Raw genomic sequence first — 24871 nt, 5'->3', positions numbered from 1 at the left:
AACACACAGGATTGCTTACTATTTGTTGAGTGAATAAGTGAATATTCCCAGTACCTGGCACAGTGCACATTTGTTACTGATTTAGTGGCATCTTCTGTACTTCATTTTTCTTCTCTTAGGTTTCAAAATTGCAATTGGGTTTTTACAGTTGATTTCAAAAGTGGAAATTAAACTGTCCAGATATGGCCATGACTCTTGCTTGCTTCAAACTCTTAAAAGTGTCATACAGTCTTATTGTTTACACAAAGCTTTGTTTCTTTTTGGCCACTTTCTCATTTTACTTGACATCTGCATAAGCAATACAAATTTCCTCACAAGACAGCAAAATAAGAAGAGAAATTTGGTTAATGAGGAGCAGTTTCTAAATTTAGTGAGTGTTCTTCTAGTATTGTCTGATGTGTATGTGGTCAGAGTACTGATGCTTAAATATTTTATTAAATCTCTGTTGTTTGGGGCTTGTTTTAGGTCGCAAAGGAGTTTGGCTTCCAGAATAATGGCTTCTCAGTTTACATCAATAGAAACAAGACTGGAGAGATAACAGCATCGTCCAACAAATCCCTCAACCTGCTGAAAATCAAGTAAGTACCCTGTGGGGGGAGGACGGGGTGGGGATGATGACACTAGTTACCTGCCTGGAGTTGCTCAGTTCCATCCTGTTTCCTCCTCATGCCACTCTAATTACGATCCTAGTCACTGACCAAAACGCAGGTGACTGTTATTTCTTGCCAGGTATTCAGCAGTCACCTGTTGAATAATTGGCAGTTATTCTTGAGCCGATTTGAGTGACTCGCAGAATTCTGAGATGTGTGTCACGAAGGAGAGAGTTATGGTCTCGGAGTGTGTGCAGCGGGTCGAGCTGCACGCTCAGCTGCTTCTCTGCAGAGGACCTTGAATGGAGCTGTGTGGGTTCTGCCTCGGGACCTGCTTGTTAGGGAGGAGGGGCCAGCAGTGCAGTGGCTCATTGCCCAGACCATATTTCTTGCCGGTGAGACCCCATAGAGTTCCTTGGAGTTGATGAGTAATGTCAGTAGGGGTTTCCAGGATGCAAAGACCTCTTACCATAGCCCACTGCTTGTTTTTGTAGTTTCAGTGGAGCAAAGCCACGGGCATTCGTTTACGTGTTTCCACACTACAAGGGTGGAGCTGAGTGATTATGACAGAGACTGTATGGCCTGCGAAGCCAAAAATTTTTATTGTTTTGGCCCTTTACAGAAAGTTTGCCGACTCCTGTCTAAACTGGGCACACCTGAGCAGAGCCCTTTGTGTTACTTCAGGCCTCAGAGAGTGGGTGGGGAGCTCTCCCGTCAGGGCTGCAGGCAGCATGGCTGCTGCGGCCACTGGCTGAGTGGTGGGCTGGGCTTTGCTGGCAGTTGGCCATGTGCCTGTTTACCTGTCAGAAAGTAGGCTATTTTGGCAATTTGTGTGAATTTTAGGTTCATAGATTAGTGTATATAGGGGAAAAAATGCAATTATAGCATTCATTTATTTGTTCTTCAACAGATACTTATTGGGCATCTGCTATTTTCTACCCCTGTAATTAGATAAAGCTTGTCATTTTTGTTTGTGTCCATTTCCAATACAGATGAGGTTCATCGTTCCTCCCAGGTTGTAAAAGGTTTTTGGAATCACTTCTCGTGAGTGTTAGGCAGGTTTGGATTCACACTCCGCCCTCATTGGCTGTGTGCCTGGGGAAGTTACTTAACCTCCCTGGACCTCACCGTCCCTGTCTGCAAGGGGGTAGCAGTGCCTCCTTCACATGGCTGCATAGTGCCCACACATGGTGAGAGCTCAAAAGATGGTAGCTGTGTTTTTAAAAACTATTCAAAGCTGGATACAAGAAAGGGAGGTTACAGAGTGAAATGCCTTTGAGACAAAACCATCAAACTATAGTGTTGTGGTACCAGTACTGTACCCAAGCAGAGGGACAGCTCAGCCATCCGGAGGGGGCATTTGGAGTGGATGTCTTTGTGAATTATCCTAGAGTATGTCTTTCCAATGATAGTCGTAGTACTTGCTGACCAGCATGGGTCTATCTAAACTTGAGAACTACATTCTATCGCTGCTTGTGAGTTATTTGAAACATGTCTTCATTTCACCCATGTCTTGGTGGTGGTTACTCTCTTTGAGCTCTAATTTGATCTGATTCCACTGTCCTCTGGCTTCCCTTGTCACAGCTCAGTAGTCCGTTATAATTCTGTTGTTCAATTTTAAGTGATCTTTTTTCCCCTCTGGCTGCTTTTAAGATCTTCTGATGTCCTAGTGTCCTGCAGTTGCTGTTTGACCTGTCCAGGTGTGGATTTCTGGTTTGCTTGTTTGTTTAATTCTACCTGATGTAAATTTTGTTTTCTGTATCTTGCAGATCAAGTCTGGAAAATTCATGGCCGTTATCTCTTTAAATATTACCTCTCCCCCTTCCCTTTATTATTTCAGTGATTACATTCTTCACTTTTAAGTATCCTATTTGATTCCTTTTCGAACCCAGCTGTTAGCCTCACTCGCTGGCAGGGGCCCTGTTGCCACTCCAGCCTCTTTCCCAGTTTCTGCTCTGCTCTCACACTGACCTGCAAAGCTTCCAGTGAAGACTGCTGGGTTCTTTGGGGGTTCTGCCTTGCCAGGCACACACATGGTGCTTCCCTCTCGGGTCTCGTGGTGTCGGTGGTCTCTCCCTCGTGTGTATTTGGGGTTCATGAGGGTACCTGTTGCACTGTTGTCAGCGAGTTTGACGTGTTGTCTGGCCTGTCTGTATGAGGGGAGGAATTAGGGAAGAACCACTGCATCTGTGGTCCCTGCTACCCCACTTCCCAGAATCCTACCTGGTCATTTTGGATAGCTTCTTGTTGCTTGTACTCTTTCCGTTCCATTTTTGTATAACATTCCATATAAGTTTATATTCTATATCTTGTAATTCCAAATCTCTATTCCTTGGGTGTCTAAATTTGTTTACTCTTGTCTCTTGCTCACTCTTGCTCGTGGTGGCTTGTTTCTCTTGTACATTTGGTGAACTTTTTTTTTTTTTGGTGAAGAAGATTAGCCCTGAGCTAACATCTGTTGCCAGTCTTCTTTTTGCTGAGGAAGATTCACCTGGAGCTAACATCTGTGTCAGTCTTCCTTTATTTTGTATGCAGGTCGCCACCACAGCATGGCTGACAAGTGGTGTAGGTCTGTGCCTGAGACCTGAACCCTTGAACCCGGGCCACCAAAGCAGAGCGTGCTGGAGTTAACCACTACACCTCAGGGCTTGCCCCTTGGTGAACTTCTTTTGAGAGCTTGTATTTGACCAAACTTGGTCTTGGGGAGTCCTGAAGGACCACCCCTCACCCCCCTTTTCTACAGAGAAGCCTTGCATTTGCTTCTGTTGGCACAAGGGGGCACTGTGGAACTAGCACTCCTTTGAGTTAACTTCTGTCTTTGGGCTTCCTGAACCAAGTAGCATGCCTAATTCCACCCTAGGTGCATGGCAGAGTGGGCTTTTGGTTACAGAGTCTCCGAGGTGACTTCTTTTCCTACTGTGTAGTCAGTGGAGGCAGACAGGATTCCTCCTCGGTTCCTATTTTCAGCTGGTGGATTTTTCCCAGCTCTCGAGACATCCTCAGACATCTGACTTTGTGTGACGTTTCAGGCTCAGCAATCCATCTTAGGCAGGTAGGCTCAAGGCATCGTCTCCTGTTTCCCAGAAAACGGCCATGTAAGCCAAGCTTGGGGCTCCTGTAGTGGGCTGGCTAGAGGGCAGCTCTGAGCTCTGTTCCCTTGCTGTTCTTATTTTTGCTATTGTTGGATTTTTGGACCCTTGTGGAGTTCCTTACTTTCTTTAGAGCTTGGCAGTGCATTTTAGAGTATACTTGTTTTTTTTTTAATATTTTTATTGATTTTTTCTGCTCATCGTAGTTAACTCTTTTTTTTTTTTTTTTTTTTGTGAGGAAGATCAGCCCTGAGCTAACATCCGTGCTAATCCTCCTCTTTTTGCTGAGGAAGACTGGCTCTGAGCTAACATCTATTGCCAATCTTCCTCCTTTTTTTTTCCCCAAAGCCCTAGTAGATAGTTGTATGTCATAGTTGCACATCCTTCTAGTTGCTGTATGTGAGAGGTGGCCTCAGCATGGCCGGAGAAGCGGTGCATCGGTGCGCGCCTGGGATCTGAACCCGGGCCGCCAGTAGCGGAGCGCGCGCACTTAACCGCTAAGCCACGGGGCCGGCCCCTAGAGTATATTTGTTAAAACTGATGTGGCAGCTGAGTGAGGTATTCTGTAGCTGGAGGATGTTTAGGAATATCTAACCTGCTGCTAGAAACAGAGGTCTCTGATTACAATTTGGCAGTTTTACCACCCCTAAATTATGAAGGAAAAAGAGGAGAGAACAAGTCTACTGAAAAGCTATGACTGAGACTCTTCACGTCCTGTGTCCTCACAATTTTTGCACTTGTGGCCTCCTGCCCCTCTTCTTTCAGTTTTTTGGTTTAGTCCTGTGGCAGGCTGTTCTTTCAGTCTCTTTTTCCTGTGTGTGTGTATTGTTGTCAGCAGTTAAATATTTACCGAATCGTAGTGCTACAGCTTTCCTCTAAGACTGGTGTTGACTTTTAGTGTTGCAAACCATTTCTGGTCCTGCAGGAACCCCAGTGCTTCTGTAAACCGCTCATGAATGGGGAATGCTTATTTAGCTTCAGGTTGCAGCAGTTTGGCTGTGTTAATCAGGTCCTGCAGTAAGGTAGCAGTGTGAGTCTGAGCAAGGGAAGAACATAATTTACATTGAAAATAATAGAAAACCAAACATTGCCATTTGAAATCGTGGCAGCCTTTTTGGAAAGCAGTATGTCAGCGGCTTTAAAAACAAACAAAAACCCTTCAGTCTAACAGGGCCACTCCTGGAAATCCGCCTTAGAGAAGCACAACCATACGCTGCCTGTCTTTGGGCATTTCCTCAAGTGACGTTCATGGTGGCAGAAACCCACAGATAGCGCACATGCCCATCAGTGTGGGAGTGGCAGAGTAAATTATGAGGCAGCTTCACTGGGGAATATTATGCAGCCATTAAAAGTAATGATTTGATGTAGACCGTATTTGGAGGGATTTTGTGAGGTATTGTTGAATGAGAAAAGGAAATGCAAAAGGTATATCTTTGATAATCTCATTGTGGTCAAGCAGCGACATATATGTCTATGTACACGTGTGGGTATGTGAACATAGAGAAAGAAATGGAAGGATATGTACCAGGTAGATAACATGTGGGGGAGCTGAATAGAGGCTAAGGAATGAACAAAGGACAGTGGGAGCCAAGTGAAGAGTGAGGAGGAGGAAGAAGACTGCCCGCAAAGCCAGTGTGTATGTTGTAACGTCTGTTCATCTGTATGAGATCAGACACGTAGGTGGATGCATATCATGAATTCTAAAATACAATTGTAAAAGAAATTAAGTTACAGTTATAGAGAGCCTGCTGCTGACCTTTATAATGTTAAGAAGCATAGGAAAGATGTGAAAAGAGAATTCCCATCTCTTAAAATTGGAAACCTTGTTATTTAGGCCTTGAGGAAGGTTGGAGTGTGCTTTCTGCAGATGTCAGCGAGTCTCAGATCCGAGGTGATTTCCTGTGCAGCTCAGGTTGTAGAAGGAAGGAAGGCAGACCTCGACTTGCCTTTGTCGTTTGAACAGGCATGGCGATTTGTTGTTCCTGTTTCCCTCGAGCCTTGCTGGACCCTCATCTGAAATGGAAACGTCGACCCCACTGGGGTTAAAGGTCTTTGGCGCTCCTAATGTGGTGGAAGATGAGATCGACCAGTACCTCAGCAAACAGGACGGGAAGATTTACAGAAGCCGAGACCCACAGCTGTAAGTGCTCCTGGGATTCAGTCCCACCTTTGGTGATCCTAATGGATCAGTAAAGTGAAATATTGACAACATGTCCTGTTTGAATAAGTATGTGATGCAATGTTAAATTTTGAGTTTGACTATCTCTTTCCAGATTAAATTTCACTTCAAGTTATTTTGTAAGATTTTTCTCATTGTTTGAATCTCAGAGTATGTTCCATATATGCTTTGAAAGTCTCCAAGTATTTGGAACTAAGAGATTTGAAAGAAAGGAGGGGCCTTTTTTTTTTTTTTTTTTTTGGTGAGGAGATCAGCCCTGAGCTAACATCTGCCAATCTTCCTCTTTTTTTGCTGAGGAAGACTGGTCCTGGGCTAACATCCGTGCCCATCTTCCTTCACTTTATATGGGACACCGCCACAGCATGGCTTGCAAAGTGGTGCGTCGGTGCGCGCCCAGGATCCGAACCAGCGAACCCCGGGCCGCCGCAGGGGAGCGCGTGCACTTAACCGCTTGTGCCACTGGGCCAGCCCCAGGAGGGGCCTTAAACTGAGTCTTTACCATGATGTACCCCTGGGGATACTTGACTGCCACAGGCAGAGTGGGGCTTTAGCAAGTGTGACAGGCAGGAGGAGGGCGGAGCAGAAGGGGTGATACTTGGGCACCTACTGGTGCCCGATCCTTGTTCAGTTCTCTCCTTTAATTAGAGTAGTGCAGTTTCAGCGTCATCTATGCAGTACACTGTTTTCATTCTTTTACGTGAATGTTTGATTTGCTAAATGTGCTGCTCCTTCTTTGAGTATTTGCTTTTCACTTAGGATTATATAAAATGCTTATGCTTGTGTATGTTTGCTTATTTTAGATTTTTTGCAATTCTTTTTAAAGAAATCAGTTAGAGACATCTGAGTTTACACTCAGTAATGTGAAATTATCTGAGCGAAGGTTGTTTGTCTCTACAGTGGAGTCTTTTGTAACTGCATCAATCTGTAAACATGATGGGGTGCTGACATTGAGATATTGGGATTCTAAATGCTGCATCAGCAACTTTTGTACGTCTTATATTAAAGAGCCCCAAATGGTGCTCAGCTGCAGTTGGTATGGAGCCACTTCGTGGTCATAGCCATTAGCCTGCATGCCTCTTCCATTTGCGTTTCCTCCCAGGGACCCAGTGCTAGCTCCCTCCATGATCTGTGTCTTCAAAGCTTCATTAGGAATCTTTTAGAGGGTGCTTGTGCACGTGTGCGCCTGCATGTACATTATGACCTGTCATCTGTGAGAGCCTGCCTTTTAGGAGACACAGGCCATCTCTACTCTAAAATGTAAAGCTCACATGCATCAGAGTTCTGACCTCATTTAGAAAGTTATCTGATTGAGCCCGGAGGGACCACTGCTTGGCTTTCCCATCAATCCATCACCACCCTCGTCACCTGAGCACATCTCCACTGTCATGTTGTACATATAGAGCTTCTGAGGTTTTTGTGACTGAAATGTCTGACACTCACAGAGCCAAGCATCCTTTATGCTTTTTTCCAAAGTGTGCATGAAGTGAGTGTTTTCCAAACTTGAGTTATTTATGTACCACTCTGAGAGTTTTTGACATATCTGCATATCACCTTTCTTAGTATTTATTTAACATTTGTATTTGAATTGACTTTAAATCCATTCACTTTTACTTTTAGTTTGTGTCATTTTAAGCAGTTACTATCCATGAAATCACAGGTTTGATGTGCTGGTCAATTTTTTCTAAAACACATCAAAATAAATGCTAAATGATTAAAATAAAAAAAAACATTCACCACGTACCGTTTAAAGTAATTTCACATGGGTAGGAAAATACTTTATTAAGTATGACGTACATTTTTAATATCAAAATCGTTAGGGGGCAGCAGCAGAAAAACAGGCAGGCTAATCACTGCGCGTTTCTTTTGCTCTCAGATGCCGACATGGTCCTCTGGGGAAATGTGTGCACTGCGTTCCTCTAGAGGTGAGAGTCCTTGCAGACTAAGTTCCAGGCTGAAGTGATGGGCTGCTTTCCAGAGCTGTCTAAATACTTCTCTAAGTCCCTGCACTTGGTTCTAGTGGCTCAAAGAACTTAACTATTTATTGCCCTGGGCCTCATATTCCCACTAGTGCAAGCTGCACAAAGAGGACAAGCCTTTATTTATGGGAGTGACCTTCTGGGTGGATTAGGAATGGCTATAGCATTTGTATTGCTCTGATAAAGGGGCAGCATTTACAGTAGGCTCCCTGGACAATCCTTTTAAAACCTGACACAAAGCTGGGTCTGGCAGTTTTCGTGCTCAACATTGTTTTGATTTACTTTGCCCTGAATCTCACATCTCTACTGATTTGTCCTGGTGAGATTGAGAGTTACCATAATAATGCTGACTGGTAACTGGTTAACGCTGAATTTATGGCGGCAAGGCCAACCTGATTTTCTTTGTGAGGCTCCTCTTGCGTCACCCTCTGGCTTTTTTTTTGCAAAATTTTCCTGATATTTACTTGACTTAGAGCATTTTGTATTTAATGTAGATTCATTTTAATCTCGAAAAGATAACTAGTACGCAAATAAAAGTTTGATTCTGACCTAGAATGATAAGTGAGAACAAAGCACCTGTTCTCCCTCATTGCCCTCCATGGGGCCTGGCTTGGAGAGGCCTCGGCTACCTGGGTCTCTCCCTGCGTGCAACGGAAGCTCGGCTGCCCACCTCTCTGTGCCTTGCAACCCCAGCAGGTGCATGACCATACTGACTGTGTGTGTCTTGGCAGCCATTCGATGAGGACTACCTAAACCATCTTGAACCTCCCGTGAAGCACATGTCCTTCCACGCCTACATCCGAAAGTTGACTGGAGGGGCCGACAAGTAAGCAGCTTGAACGCGGTTAGGCTGCAGCAGTGTGGCTTTGGTGCGCAGAAGTTCATTTTATGTATCTGGGAGGTGTTGCTTAGAGCCACTGTGCATATGAATGAGAAAAGTAACTTTCAGAATGGTCACGAAGCATTTGAATTCATGAGTTTTGCCCTGATTCTAGAAAAGAAACAGGTGAGTGGAGACTATGTCATGCCCTGCTGTAATCCATAGTGCCCACGGTGCTGGGCAGATGCCAGGCTGGCAGTTGTCACTGTGGAGGTCACTGGACGACCTCACCAACCTTCCCCTGGGTATTTGGTGCCCTGGTAACTTAGTTGTACATCAAATTGGAGCGGTCTCTCGGCTCCTTGAGTGCAGGTCGTGACAGTGGCCAGAGAGGGGCAAACTGAGGTATTTCAGTTTTTTTTAAACCACGTCAAGTACTTGTCTGTGCATCCCCTTGTGTTGACTGTGTGCTCCCCTTACCAGAGAGTAACGGGCTTCATACCATGATTTTATAATTCCTGTTCATGCAGCAGGAGGAGGTGGTGGCTGGATCTGTCAGCAACATTTTTTGAAGAATGTCACGTTGGCCTGATTGTAGCTTTTATCTCTGACAACCCACTGACATCCCAAAATGACTAAGTTATACCAGGAGAAAAAAATCCCACCAGAAACTCATTCTTGTCTGTTAGTGGGGTAAGCTATGGAACTTTCTGGACTAGGGAATGACTAGAGATTCGTTGTGGTGAAATCCGTCAGCCTTTTGTCACTCTAGGTCAAGTACCATAGTATCCTGTGGGGGCACATCTGTAGCTGTCATTAACATGCAGACTTGGCAGCAGTCATTGCTTCCCAGATGCCGCCATACTAGCGTGCTCTGTTAGGTTATGAAGATAAGACCGAGTTACTGGGCCATCTTGTGAATGTGACAACTGGCAAAGGGTGAAGTCACCTGTGCAGATTCACCCCAAGTTCAGAGTGAGGCCCAGGACTTCCTCAATGGTAGTCTTCTAACAGTAGTTTTTATTTTAGCCAAAGCAGAGGCAAGATATCTTTGTTTTGTGTCCAAATCAGATTTTTCTTATGAACAAGAATTTTTTACAGATATCTAAGTACTAGACTCTTAATGTAAAAGCTGCTGTTAAATGAATGAAACTTAAAAAGACTTCATTTGCTCTTAGTGGCACAGGTTAGATCAATAGATTTAACAGTGTTCTTGGAAATCTTCATGGGTCTTAGTGATAGTGAAAATTAAAACTGTTTTTATAGGAAAATAGTTATATATTCATGTACAGTACAGTCTAAGTGTACAGGACAGAAGCTAGAACTCCATTAGAATAATTCTTAGCACAGTTTCTCTGCTGCTGCCTACCAAATGCTTAGCTCCTTAGAACTCTGTTCAGGAGGTGTAAGATATTTGACATATTATTTCCAGTCTCCTGCTAAACTTTGCACCATTGTAATGTTTAGTTAATTAAGTTGCTTCTTCTTATTCAGGGGGAAATTTGTTGCCCTGGAGAACATCAGTTGCAAGATTAAATCAGGGTGTGAGGGACATCTTCCGTGGCCTAACGGCATCTGTACTAAGTGCCAGCCAAGTGCCATCACGCTGAACAGACAGGTGAGATGTTCACTGTGTCCGTCTAGACAGCAGAAAGCAGTAGACTTGTTTTCATGGCTGAGAAATGAAAATTTCTGGAAGAGCCCCTCCTTGGAGAGGAGCTGCCGCTAGCAGAATACATTACGTGTGACAGATTGCCAGGTATTTTTTGACAGATCAATTGGCCTTTTGTGGAGATCACACACTGAAGACAATGTTTGTAAGATCGCTAACTCTTGCAAGTACAGAGGGCAGCCTTCGGTTTTTTGTTTTGTCAGCTTGCATGGAGGCAGAATTTCCTTGGTGAGTGTTTAAAATGCTAAGCGGTTGTAACTCTGGCTTTTGAGAAACCATGGCTCTGGACGTTGGTAACAGAACTGGGACCAGCTCAGGACACCTGTCCAGGCCAGGCGAAGAAGGGAGCTGGGCTTAGGAAGGAGAGAAAGAACCAGGGAAATTTGGGTGGGGTTATTGTGGCCTTTTCTGCTCTTGTCATCGTGCCCTCTGAGAATAACCCACCTCATCTTTTCCCTGCCACTGCCGGCCCACGTTTGGCTTCTTAGCGAGAATTCCATGGCCTTCTTGACTGTTTGGAAACTTCTTTCTTCCTTTTTTTTCTCTCTTTCCCTACATCCACCTCTCTTCTCTCTTTTTGAAAACTGTTCTTTGCACTAGAGATTGTGAAAACCCACATTTTAGGTGAAATCTCAGTAAGATTAATTTGAATTAATTCATTGAGGAACCCCACCCCTACCTGACCCACCCACTAGAATCTGAAATGGTCTTAGGGACAGAGCACATTCTTAAAACTTGTGAGCGTGTGTGTGTGTGTTTACAGAGCTAGGTAAGAGATATTTGTGAATGGTTTGTACTAGAAAAATGAATTATTTATTTTTGATGGAGTGTTTTCATTTAGCCCATTGTTGTTAACTCTACAGAAATACAGACATGTGGACAATATTATGTTTGAGAATCACACAGTAGCCGATCGCTTCCTTGACTTCTGGAGGAAGACAGGGAACCAGCATTTCGGGTACTTGTATGGCCGGTATACGGAGCACAAAGACATTCCTCTTGGCATCAGGGCTGAAGTAGCTGCAATTTACGAACCTCCTCAGGTAGACATGTATAGGATTTCTGGGTCTCTGCATTCTCTGGTTTGAGGGCTGTGTGGGATGCCTTTTCAGATTTTGTTTTCCTTCTTTTGCTTCATCATTTGCCCAATCTGTCTCTCTCCACACCACCCTCCCCCCCCACAGTAGTTATGTTCTGAATTATTGGAGAGTAAGATCACGGCCCCTAAATATTTCAGTGAGTGTTTCCAAAGAATAAGGATATTCACTTACATAACAAGTATATTTATATCAACTTAAGTAAATTGAACGTTGATACAACATTTTTAATTTAAGCTGCCATCTGTATTCTAGTTTTGTCAGTTGCCCCAAAAGTGTCTCACAGTTGCTTCAGCACTTGTCTTATACAGATCTTCCTCTACTTACGATGGGGTTATGTCCTGATAAACCCACTGTAATTCGAAAATGCATTTAATACACTAACCTACTGAACATCATAGCTTAGCCCAGCCTCCTTAAATGTGCTCAGAACACTTACATTAGCCTGTAGTTGGGCAAAATCACCTAACACAAAGCCTGTTTTACAATAAAGTGTTGACTATCTTATGTAATTTATTGAATACTGTACTGAAAGTGAAAAACAGAGTGGTTATATGATTGTTTACCCTCATGATAATGTGACTCACCAGGAGCTGTGGCTTGGTGCCACTGCCCAGCCTCACAAGAGAGGATAGCACTGAATATTGCTAGCCTGGGAAAAGATCAAAATTCAAAATTTGAAGTACAGTTTTTACTGAATGCATATTGCTTTTGCATCATCGTAAAGTTGAAAAATCATGTCACACCATCCTAAGTCAGGGACCGTCTGTAATTCTGTGTCTCCTCCAGCAACAGTCAGCTATCCCAGGGATGATGGAATTAGAGAATCACAGAATTACTCATGTTCTATACCCCATGCCATACACACTGTTCCGGAATAACAGTACCACAATCACCACTGGTATAGAACTGAAAACAGTTTAAGATTTTTTTGGTGGGAGGGGGAGAGTCTTTAGGGTGTATCCCACTAGGGACATGCGATTGGTTAGTATGTTTTAAAGTCACTTGGAAGGTCGTCTCTGTGTGATTATGCCACCAGCTAATTATATATTTTAAAGATTTTTTTGTTTATTTTATTTTTTCCCCCCAAAGCCCCAGTGGATAGTTGTGTGTCGTAGCTGCACATCCTTCTAGTTGCTGCACGTGGGACTCGGCCCCAGGATGAACGGAGAAGTGGTGCCTCGATGCGCACCCGGGATCCGAACCCGGGCCACCAGCATCGCAGTGCCGCGCACTTAACCACCAAGCCACAGGGCCGGCCCTAATTATATATTGAGTTAGACGTTTATGTTCATTTGTTTTATTTTCAATCTTCAGGGATTGGTTTTGTATACATATATGTATATATATTTTTAAATTTTATTTATTTATTTTTTCTCCCAAAGCCCCAGTAGATAGTTGTATGTCATAGCTGCACATCCTTCTAGTTGCTGTATGTGGGTAGACTACACACAAAATCCGTATAAATACAGCCAGGGAAAACAATGGCATTTGTGTAGTCCCCCTATGTGGGACGCGGCCTCAGCATGGCCAGAGAAGCGGTGCGTCGGTGCGCGCTCAGGATCCGAACCCTGGCCGCCAGCAGAGGAGTGCGCACACTTAACCGCTAAGCCACGGGGCTGGCCCTGTATACATATATTTTTTTACTTGTTATATAACTATATAAAATATTGTGGTACATTTCATTATATGTAAGTTGACTACAAAAGTGAAAACTGTAAACATGTTGAATTCTAGTTAATGAAATGCATGCTGAAGTAGTTAGGGGGAGGTGTACTTGTGTCTGTAGTTTACTGTGAAGTGCAACAAAAAAATAAGGTGGATTGAGTGATGACTAGAGGGATGGCTAGAATGCAGTAAATATTAATGGCTGAATCTAGGTGGTGGGTATATGAATGTTCACCCTAAAATTCTTTAAACTTTGTTGTATGTTTGACACTTTTTATTAAAAAAAAAGGTGGAAAAGAAAAAAAATTTGTACATTTCCAACATCAGATCTACAAACAAGACATTCCCCTTCATCGTGTTTCTTCCCTTCCCCCACAAGTAGCCCCCACTTTAAAAAATTTTTGGTTTAGACTTCTAAAGTTTGATTTTTTTAAGATAAGCAGATACACACACAGACGTTCATACTATTCCCCTCCCTTGTTTCTTTGGATATATACCATACTGTTCACACCTTTGTTGCCTTGCACTGTGTTCTGGAGATTGCTCCATGACTGGCCTACTTTTTTTTTTTTTTTTTTTTTTTGGTGAGGAAGATTGGCCCTGAGCTAACATCTGTGCCAGTCTTCCTCTCTTTTGTGTGTGGGTCGCCACCACAGCATGACTTGATGAGTAGTGTAGGTCTGCACCTGGGATCCGAACCTATGCACCTGGGATCCGAACCTATGAACCTGGTCCAATGAAGCAGAGCATGCTGAACTTAACCACTATGTCACCGGGCGCCCCCCGCCACCGGCCTACTTTTTAAATAAAGCAGGATCTAAAACTGCAGGCCTCATCGCCAGTGGCTGGTATACAGGTCTGTGGCTCTTGAATAAATGCCATTGTTTTCCCTGGCTGTATTTATACGGATTTTGTGTGTAGTCTACCTGCCCCTGACATTTTCGGTATTTCCTGAGAGCTGCAGATGAAGAGTTTGACAAGGCCTTTGTGATGGTTCATTTAGAAGGAGACACTAGGGGCTGGCCCCATGGCGTAGTGGTTAAGTGCGTGTGCTCCGCTGCTGGTGGCCTGGGTTTGGATCCCGGGCGCGTACCAACGTACCGCTTATCAGGCCATGCTGTGGCGGCGTCCCACATAAAGTAGAGGAAGATGGGCACAGATGTTAGCTCAGGGCCGGTCTTCCTCAGCAAATAAAGAGGAGGATTGGCATGAATGTTAGCTCAGGGCTGATCTCCCTCACAAAAAAAAAAAAGGAGACACTAGATGGCAACAGACACCCTACAAGAGACCCTGATTACCCACCCCTTAGGGCGCGAAGTGTGCTCTGCAATCGGGAGGCTGCTTTTTGAAGCACAAGATGTCCAAAGTTGGTTTTGTAGAGGGTCTCTTTTTTTTTTCCTTTATTGTGAAATTTTTATTGTACGTTATTATTTGTCAGTCACCATATAAATGTATCCCTTCACCCCTTGTGCCCACCCCCCACCCCTCTTCCCCCTGGTAACCACCAAACAGTTCTCTCTGTCCGTGTGTTAGTTTATCTTCTACTTATGAGTGAAATCGTGTGGTGTTTGTCTTTCTGTAGAGGATCTCTTTCATGAAGGGTTTCAACTGTTCTGTCAAGAATAGGACTAAACAAAAAATTGGAACTGAAACCTCTGGTGACATGGGCCGGCGCCATGGCTTAGCAGTTAAGTGCGCGCGCTCCGCTGCTGGCACCCCAGGCATGCACTGATGCACCGCTTCTCCGGCCATGCTGAGGCCGCGTCCCACATACAGCAACTAGAAGGATGTGCAGCTATGACATACAACTATCTACTGGGGCTTTGGGGGGAAAATAAATAAATAAATAAAATCTTTAAAAAAAAAAAAAGAAACCTCTGGTGACCAGATTGCTAACATCATCATCTGAGCTCCCAATTTGGGCATCCTGGAGGTTGAAACAGTTGACCTCTAATAACCTCCAGCTCATTAGAAGTTGAAGCTCATGCTGCTGCATGTCATGAAACAAAATCCTTAGATTTTTTCTGAATTTGTGACTTGACCTATGCTCTGGAGGTATTAATGATCTCCATATGAGTAATACCCAGCAGTATAATGTTCTTTTGTTGTTTTTGCCAGAATTTGACTAATTTACAAGGGCATACCCAGTTAGTATAACTCAATTTGGGATTACTTTCACTTTCCTATTCCTATGGCCGGCGTTTATGCTCTGTATAATACTTACTATTAATGACCCACAAGCTGCAGTTCAGTGCAGATTAAAGGTTTCAGCAAGCTTTGTCCACTGCAGGCAGTTAGGGACCTGTGGCCAGTTTAGGTTGCATGTGAGCCAGCTGGAGCCCGAGCCCACCTACTGCCCCGAGCTGAGCACTCTGCCCACCTGCCAGCAGGTTACCTATTGCAGATGCCTTCTCATTTGCTTAGGGTATGTGTGTCTGTCACTCTCTCAGTATCTTACCAGTGAAGCTAAGCATTGTCCCTGTAGGAGCTGCACACGAATTTCCCAAGGCTGTTTTCTGGGAACAAATGTTACCTTACAGTTCTCATCTTGCCTAACCTAGCCACAATCTATTTGGAGTGAGACAGTTTATCCAAGGGAGTTTTGAAACTAACTTCTTTGCACAACGAAGGAACCCTAAAAAACTGTGTAGAGAGCCTTCCTTAGTCCTGAACAACCACACACTCGATATGGAGCTGTCTGACATAAAGCTGCCTGAATAGTGCATTTTTATGTTTGAACATCTCTGAGTCTTGATTAAAAGCACAATGCAACCTGAGAAGGGAAAAGCCTGGAGGGGTTTGGGTTGTGTTTTATCTGGTTGCCTTGAGCTTTGCTGCTGCTGTCACTCTCCTTTTTGGCAAAGGGGGGAACAGTGCTCCTTTGTGACCCCTGAGCCAAAGATGGAGCAGAGTAGTTCTGCTGCTTTTCTGAGCCCACTGCTCTAAATCCATCTTCTCCCGTTAATGCCCCGACAGATTGGTACACAGAACAGCTTGGAGCTTCTTGCAGACCCAAAAGCGGAAGTGGTTGATGAAATTGCTGCCAAACTCGGCCTGAGGAAGGTACTGAGGCATTCTGTTCACCTTTGAGGGGGGACTTGGGCTCTGTGTTGGGGACTTCCAGGTGGGTGGCATGGCCAGACCTCCTTTGGGACTGAACTCCCAGCTGTACAAAGTCAGGTGCAGGCCTGGCTCGTTTTGAAGCCTTGTTTGTGTTTATTGGGTGCCAATAGCTTTTATATATCTCTGATTTAAAGTTAAATGAGAACATTTCCCCGAGCATAAAAAAAAAATTGATCCCAATGCAGGAGCTGTTATATTTAAGTCCGCCAGCCACACTTCTGGAGGACTGCTTCAAAGGGGAGAGGAAAGAAGCAGCAGGGGCAAGACCCCTTCTTCCTACCCGAGAGGGGACCTAGATGCCAGGCTGTGTGTCCTGCCTACCCCACTGTGGCACGTCCTCTTAGGTGTAAGCTCTCCCTTCATGTGTCTTTGCTACCTAGCACAAAGGCCCTGTTCACAGTGTCCTTTTTCTGTCCCATGCGCTTGGAGCTTCTGGTGTTCCTTCCTTAGTCATCATTGAATTTCCTGTTTATAATTTAGGTGTCTGTGCATGTAAGCCTTTCGAGTTTTACTGGGCAGTTAGAAGATAGGGAAGAAATTTCTTTTTGAGTCTAATGATCTAGTTTGTCTCGCGTACTTGATAAAGTTCCCAGGGACTTTAAAGATGAGTTTTTATAGATACGTGTGGAACTGTGAATATGAACACATCTTAGAAGGTCACTATTAATAGCTATGTAAGTTTTATCTTTTGTGTCCTAATCAATTTAGACAGTGAAAAAATAAACTCCCTACAGATAAATGGGGGAAAGCTGGAAATGTGCTTTGTAACCTAGGAATGTTATAGAGCAAGTCATTGGGCCATTTTAAGAAAAAAGTTTTATGAGAAAAATGTCCTATTGTTTCTACAAGGAGTCTACATCTTGATTTAGGGTCATATTTTGGTTTAAATTCTGGAAGTTTCTTGTTCAAAAGAGAAATCGGTACAATTTTTTGACTTACGTGGGTTATGTTATATAGACATATACTTTGTGATAATCATAACTATAACAGAAGATCTTGAAGTTACTATAGTAGAAGATCTTGAAGTTACTTTTTCTTTTTTTTTTTGGTGAGGAAGATCAGCCCTGAGCTAACATCCATGCTAATCCTCCTCTTTTTGCTGAGGAAGACCGGCTCTGAGCTAACATCTATTGCCAATGCTCCTCCTTTGTTTTCCGCAAAGCCCCAGTAGATAGTTGTACATCATAGTTGCACGTCCTTCTAGTTGCTGTATGTGGGACGCAGCCTCAGCATGGCTGGAGAAGCGGTGCGTCAGTGCGCGCCCGGGATCTGAACCCGGGCCACCAGCAGTGCGCGCACTTAACTGCTAAGCCACGGGGCCGGCCCTCTTGAAGTTACTTAAATGCCTTCCTCCGAAACACTAGTTCCTCACCCTTATTTATCTCAGCTTAATCTTGATTCTGCTCTATTTACTGCTTAATTCCATTTATCCTTTAAGTCTCGTCTTCTTCATTGCCATCCTCCTTGGGTTTTTTGTTCATTGGGCTTTTTTAAAGAAAATGGAAGTCTCCAAATTTGCCTGATCCTGTATGTAGGAGATGGATTTGAAGAGTTCAATATCAGGGTTGTGCTGGAGCAGGTCACGGGCACCAGATCACTTCTCCAAAGGACAGAAATGGGATACCTGGATTCCAGCCCCACTCATAAACCTCCCAGCCAGGCTCTGGTTCAGTAAGGGGAACCAGCTGTGAAGTTCACGGGCGAAGTCCCCAGGGATCACGGAGCACACAGACAAACAGTGTGGCTGCAGCAGAACACACTGGGGAGGCTGACCCTGTCCTGAGCTTTGGGACCAGTGTCAGGGTGCCCCAATGATTGGGTCTTTCAGATCCTTGTACCCTCAGATGCTTCCTTTAGCCCTGAAGTGGGGCTCAAAGGAGCAGCTGGGGGAAGTTCCATTGTGTTATTCCTTCTTATATTAAGTACCTTCTCTAGGGAGTCTATTTTGTTGTCTTGCAGAGAAAGTCCTGGCATCTGAGACGGCATCATCTTGATTTGCTTGCTCGTTGTCTGTCTTCCCCTTTGGAATATAAGTTCCCCTTTCACTGACATTCTATTAATCTTGTTCACTCTGGGGTCCCCTGCACCTAGCACAGTGCTGAGCACAGAGTTGGTGCCACGGAAGGGTTTTTCTAATGAATACATGAGCTCTGCTCATTTGCCCTCATCTCAAACCCAGCAGCACCAGAAGGAGAGTGGCCGGTTTCAGCTAAGCAGAGTTTGAAAGCCCTGGTGTGGCCTAATAGCTTAGTTGAGGAACTGACTCACAAGAGTCTCTTACTGAGACCATTATTATTAAGCTCTCTGGGCAGAAGCCAGAAAACATTGGTCATCTATTTCAGGGAAAGACTCAGAGGATATTTTCCTTTTTTATGCAGGTTGGTTGGATATTTACAGACCTCGTCTCGGAAGACACCCGAAAGGGTACAGTTCGATACAGTCGAAATAAGGTGAGGTGGGACAGGAATGCTCGCTTAGCCTGCATCTTGGTTACAAACCAGCTCTGGTTCATGCTCTCGGGGGGTCTCTGCACAGCTTGTCCTGGCTTTTAGACCAAATTATTTTCCAACACAGTATTCTTGATAAATTAAGGCTGGGTCTGTTGATTCTGTCTCATAGAGCAAAACTCACTTGACCTTTACAGCCAGTTCTTTTTGGAAGTCAGCCTGTGGGGTGGGTTGCCTAGTGCTTCGGGCCTTACTAGTTATGCGTGGTTTTATATGGAGAGTCCGTAATGGCTAGGAATTGTACGTATTTGTTTTAACGTAGTTTTTGACATGTTATAGTTTGGTTCTTAATATTTTCTAAAGAAGAAGTAGAAGCATATTTTGACATGATGCTGTAAAATTTGATATACTGGTTCTCTTATCTTAGGACACGTATTTCCTGAGTTCGGAAGAATGTATCACTGCAGGAGACTTCCAAAATAAGCATCCCAATATATGTCGACTCTCTCCAGACGGACATTTTGGCTCCAAGTTTGTTACTGCAGTGGCTACAGGTATAAGTGGGGACAGTTATGTTGTAAATATTACTACCTTGTTAATATGTTTTGTTGCTCTTTCAGTAGCTTTTCATCCTTAACTCAGTTACAACAGGTTTTCTTAATGGGTCTGTGAGACACAGATTCCTCTTTTTGGTTTGTGGTAACCAAAACTTAGGCTGAACTTATCAGCATCACCCACGAAATTACTAGAATTGGGGCCTCAGTGTAGCTCTTCTCTAGTCCACCCTCTCATCCCCAGTCCATGTTAACCTGGTTCTGGATCTGAGCTTGGGGTTGCGTTTGCTGCTTTCCAGTAACCAAAGATAACTCTCTGTCTGTCTATGTAGGAGAAAAGAGACGTACTGTTTCTATTACTTGTTTATTTTTGATATTATGAATGGGAGTGTCATTTTAAGAAACCATTTCCGTAAAGCTTTTTTGGTGGTGACATGCATATTGTGATGTTACATATATTATATTATGTGTTATGTTCATCATAAATATATAATAATAAAAGATTGCAGCCTGTAAAAAAGGTGCCACCAAATCTTTTATAACATGCTTGAGATCCTATCCTAGAAAAAAGCAGACATAGGACCATGCAATTTAAAAGGAATAGGAATTTGAAACTTGGAGAACCAACTCATAAAAACATAATCTATTTGGTCAGTTTTTAAAAGTAAACGATAGGGGGGCCGGCCCGGTGGCGTAGTGGTTGGGTGTGTGCGCTCCATTTCGGCGGCCCAAGGTTTTGCAGGTTCGGATCCCGGGCGCGCACCGACACACCACTTGTCAAGCCATGCTGTGGCGGCATCCCATATAAAGTAGAGGAAGAGGGGCACGGATGTTAGCCCAGCGCCAATCTTTCTTGGCAAAAAGAGGAGGATTGGCATCAGATGCTATCTCAGAGCTGATCTTCCTCACAAAAAAATGAAATAAAATAAAGTAAAAGTAAACAATAGAGGCTGGCCTGGTGGTGTAGTGGTTAAGTTCCTGCGCTCTGCTTTGGCAGCCTGGGGTTTGCAGGTTCAGATCCTGCGTGTGGACCTACACACTGCTTATCAAGCCATGCTGTGGTGGCGTCCCACTTACAAAGTAGAGGAAGATGGGCACAGATGTTAACCCAGAGCCAGTCTTTCTCAGCAAAAAGAGGAGGATTGGCAACAGATGTTAGCTGAGGGCTAATCTTCCTCACTAAAAAAAAAAAAAATGTAAACAATAACCTTGATTTTGTGAAGACCTGGTTTCTACTGTCACAGAGATGATAATCCAGTTCATTCATGGTAACCATCCTTCCCCTAGTTCTGTGGAAAGAAACACCCCCCAATTTAACAAACACCAGTTTACAGACAGCTCACATATGTAAGTAACTGGATCCTCTGTTAATTCCAGTTAAGCCTGTTAGCACTGCTATGGGAGCCATGAAGAAAAACATCTTTCATACTACCTGAATTTTTAAGATCTGTTGATTTAAGATCCATTTAGCTTCACACCTTCTTTTTGAAATGAATGTACTTTTGAGTAAGAAGCAATGACAGCATCTTGCACATGTTAGTCTGAATTAGTTGAATCAGATTTATTTTCCTAAATTCTTGTTGGGTCAGGTGCTTAAGGGAGTGGCTGGGACTTTTTACTAGGGTTAAGGGAGACAGTGATTCTGCAGCATAGGATCCTTCTGTGAGGGAGCCTGGGCAGGGCCCTGTTGTGATGAGAGCGCTCAGGGCAGCAGGAGAAGGGCTGAGACTGGACGCCAGGGAGGGGAGCAGGGAATAGACACTCTCTACAGAATCCAGAATTTTGCCAAGCCAGCTCTGTATTTGACGAAGGGGATAAAAGTATTATCTTTCTACTGCCTGCATCACATAACCCTTCCCTCTTCAGTTAGGCTGATATTCTGCATAAAGTAGTTTAGACTGGTAGTTTTCAAACCTATCAGACCGGACACCCCCTTCTTAGAACATTTTGTGATGCCCCTGTACTATGTAGAAAATAAAATTCATGGATAACATACCTGTCTACACACATAATTCTAAAAAAGAAAGCAGAATAGTAGCCTAACTATAACGTAAAGGAGAAATAATAGTAACGAAATATGTAATAAAACAGTACATTTCAGGGCCGGCCCCGTGGCTTAGTGGTTAAGTGCGTGCGCTCCGCTGCCGGCGGCCCGGGTTCGGATCCCGGGTGTGCACCGAGGCACCACTCGTCCAGCCATGCTGAGGCCGCGTCCCACATACAGCAACTAGAAGGATGTGCAGCTATGACAGACAACTATGTACTGGGGCTTTGGGGGAAAAATAAATAAATAAAATCTTAAAAAAAAAAAAAAAAGATCCCCTTCGAGGACATGTCTTTGGGAATGGGATACAAAAAAAAAAAAAAACAAACAAACAAAAAAAAAAACAGTACATTTCAGCATGTCAGTGCTTGGGGACTGATGCCTGTGTGGAGGTAGGCCCTGCACAGGCTGGATGGCAGGTCACATCCGCTGGCCTCACCATCAGTGACCTGGTTTCCTGAGACACTCAGTGACTCTCTATGAAGCTCTGAGCTGAACAGTGTCCCTTCCCTCAGCTTACATGGTAGCACACTCTTAGAGAATTCATCGCGTGTTAAAACTACGTATGTTTTTTGTGTGGAGATATATATATATATGTAAAAGCACAAATGATTCTAATCTCAGATCATCATAAATAAGGATTCTTGCCTACATGAGTGTGCAGGGACATTCAAGGTCAGATGGAATGTGGAACAGTTCTTTGCTCTGTGGGACTCCCCTGAACACAGTGAGACATCTAACATCTTTGGCTCCAGCCCACTAAAGCTGGCAGTCCTCCCCTCATCGTTGAGACAACCAGAAATCACCTTCACAGATTTCTAGAACTGCTCCTCATGAGGACTGCTGTTTTAGTCTTCCATGGGCTCCCATGGTAACCTAACCCTTTTAATTACTGTTTCTATGGGGAATTATTCCATGGGCCAAAAGAACTGGCACATTTTTGGAATTATAAATAGTTTCTAACTTGGGGGCTGCCTGTACCTTCAATTATTGAGTCATACTTGTTGAGAGTTTGGAAATTATGAATCGTCCATGGAATTTTTGCCTCTGAAATCGGCACTTTACTGAAAGGTTTTAGAGCTATGAGACAGTAAATAATTTATGATAAAGTCTGCAGTTAGAGTCCTTTCACGTGCCTGCTGAGTTATCCTTCTTGTGAGATGCTCAGACTTACAATTCTCTCCCTTTTTCAGGGGGGCAGCCACTGGAAGGGTGGTTATTAAAAGCATCGTAGATCTCCTAACTCCACATTGAGTGTACTCTTCCCCTACATCAGTGGTTCTTGACCAGGGACGTGTCAGTACTCTGTGGAGCTGTTTGAAACATACTTACCACATTTCCATCCCTGAGACCCTCATGGGACGAGAAGAAGCAGGCCTGTCTGTGTGGCTGTCTCCCAGGAGACTGACCATTGTATCACTGGGTTCATGGTGCTTCTGCAGGCGCAGTGCCCTCAGTTCTGCCCAAAGCTGCTGCTGAAGCTGCAAGCCCAGGTGCTGGCCGGGACACGGAGGCCTTGCCCCCTTGCCTCCTGTCTGTATACCCCTCCCCTCAAGAATTTCTCTAGCATGAGACCTTTAGAGAGAAAGAGTAATGATTATGTGTGGTGTTTGCTCACGTGAACCTGAAGGATCTTGTGGAAGGAGAATGCATCACAGAGCCCGAGTTTAACTCCCTGCCACAATGCTAGGGTCTGTGTCTTGGTCATTGGCACACCCATTTCTTTGGGCTGTCAAATTTACTTTCTGAGGCTGCATCTCAGCCTCTGTAGCAGCAGAGTACTTTCTGTCACTGCCCCTTTCCATCCCATGTGTGAATTTCCTGACAGGCTGATTTGGGAAGGTAATGATAGTTAATTTATCTGGCCTTCTTTGCATCTCGGCCAGTATTAGGTTTCTGGCAAGGTTAAATAAACCCACCAGGACTTGGGTTCTTGCTACTCCACATGGAAAAATGGAGCTTGCACTTCTCAGTGAATCTGTCTTTGGAGACTATCCATATGGACTAATTTTGCTTTTTTTTAACAGCCTTCAATTTTACATATACTGCTTTCTATTTTTCTTTGGTTCTCTACGGCCAGGTTTCTCTTTCTCTAATGACCTATCACACTTTAATGATCAATCTAAAAACCAGTGCAGGTTTACAGTGCCCAAAGTAGAACAGTGGCCAGGCGCACACACCACGGGCAGCTCCTCCACACTCCTCCACAGCCTTCACCTCTGCTGCTTCTAAACCAGCATGCTCACTGTGGTTGACGTTCATATCACGGAACACACCAGAGGGTGAAGTGCCCCGTGTTTGCCTCCTCAGTGTTAATGAGTGGTCATTGCCCAGGCTTGGCCACCTCTCCCACGTGTGTGAGTGAGGGCCAGAGATAAGGTGCTAGACGATTGTCGAGTGGGCCTTTGGAGCCCAGTTTGACTCAGCATTTGGAAGCCAGCTGCTATTGGCCTCCCGTGTGCAGAGTCGAGCAGACGTAGGCCCGTGGCTTCTCCCTCCGGAGGCTGGCTCTGCCCCTGTCCTTCACATTTTCTGATTGCTTGGCCATCAGGTCTGGTTTCTGGTAAATCTTTGAAAGCCAGACAGGCAAAATTTCTGTTCCCTGATCAGTAACTTATTCTGTTTTTGTCAAAGAAGCTAAAATAGAGATATTGAGGGTTTTTTTTTTAATTCTCCAAAGCCATAAAAAATAACGGATGTTAGAGTTGTCAGAGTGTAACCTGGGTTCTGGAAACACGAGTATCTGTGGTGAGTGGAGTTCGCCATCTGCACAGTCTGGTCTTACCTCTTCCAAAGGCTCGGGACCCACCTTTCACACCGGGGCCTGTCCTTCTCGCTTCAGGTTGTTCTTGTTTCAGCCAGGTTCCTGCTCTGTTTAACTTGACCAGATCATTCCCTCTCAGCAGCTTTTTGCACTACTCTTGCCCTTAATTCTGAGTCAGATTGCAGGTTTTTATGGAGTGGGTTTGAGAGAGAGGTAAAGAGTGAACGATGTGCAGGGTGATGCACGGGGCAGTGAAAGCAGTACGTGTGGGATTGTCAGTGAGGAGACCTGGGCTAGGGGTCCCTGTGCTGCCCACGACTCCTGTGGTGGCATCTACGACTCCTGAACATGGTGACTAAACGACTAAATGCAGTGGCTGTACAGGTTTCCGTAAGGTAGAGAAGTACTAGCATTGTTTTTGCTGAAAATGGTTTCTGTCTCGTTCTTCTCCCATCCGCTCCCATACCTCTCCCTGCCTCCAGATGAATTCATCCCCCTGTCTCCCCCCATTCACTGAAGAACAGAAGTTTGCTGAAATGCAGGGTTCTATCTGTTGTTCACACCGCTGGTGTAATTAAAAACCAAAAGCCCAAGTACTTGATGACACTAAGCCTAGGTTTGGGCAGATATTTGAGAATGTTGAACAATCTTGTTTCTCAGTTTTGGGAGAACATGTAATTGTTGCGACTTGTTTGAGGAGCTGCAGCGGCGTCTCCATGCCCTGCATTCAAGGCCTTGTGCTCAAGCTACTCATAAAATTGTCATCAAACATTTTTGAATTCTTACCCAAGACAAACTCTTGAGAGTTTGTTTGTTCTGTTGGTCCGAAGTGAAGAGTAACAGATATG

General features: G+C 44.3%; 1 protein-coding gene across 4 annotated transcripts in view; it reads left to right on the top strand.

Moving 5' to 3' along the window:
- NPLOC4 (NPL4 homolog, ubiquitin recognition factor) overlaps window positions 1–24871 on the top strand; it is a 67565-nt gene that overhangs the window by 10384 nt on the left and 32310 nt on the right. For 3 of the 4 annotated variants that reach the window (XM_087441775.1, XM_087441774.1, XM_087441776.1), the window contains 9 exons: window positions 466–578; window positions 5643–5819; window positions 7732–7780; window positions 8566–8660; window positions 10149–10272; window positions 11190–11369; window positions 16068–16154; window positions 18593–18664; window positions 19089–19215. In XM_087441775.1, the coding sequence (XP_087297901.1) occupies window positions 466–578; window positions 5643–5819; window positions 7732–7780; window positions 8566–8660; window positions 10149–10272; window positions 11190–11369; window positions 16068–16154; window positions 18593–18664; window positions 19089–19215 (1024 nt within the window). The remainder of the gene's footprint in view (window positions 1–465; window positions 579–5642; window positions 5820–7731; window positions 7781–8565; window positions 8661–10148; window positions 10273–11189; window positions 11370–16067; window positions 16155–18592; window positions 18665–19088; window positions 19216–24871) is intronic. The other variant, XM_087441777.1, reaches the window with a different exon arrangement.

The sequence above is a fragment of the Ceratotherium simum genome, chromosome 16, assembly GCF_057802395.1.
Source record: "Ceratotherium simum simum isolate JZ-2026a chromosome 16, ASM5780239v1, whole genome shotgun sequence".
NCBI classification, from domain to species: domain Eukaryota; kingdom Metazoa; phylum Chordata; class Mammalia; order Perissodactyla; family Rhinocerotidae; genus Ceratotherium; species Ceratotherium simum.
The sequence above is the reverse complement of the archived record's forward strand: the minus strand, read 5'-3'. Positions and strand labels throughout refer to the sequence as shown.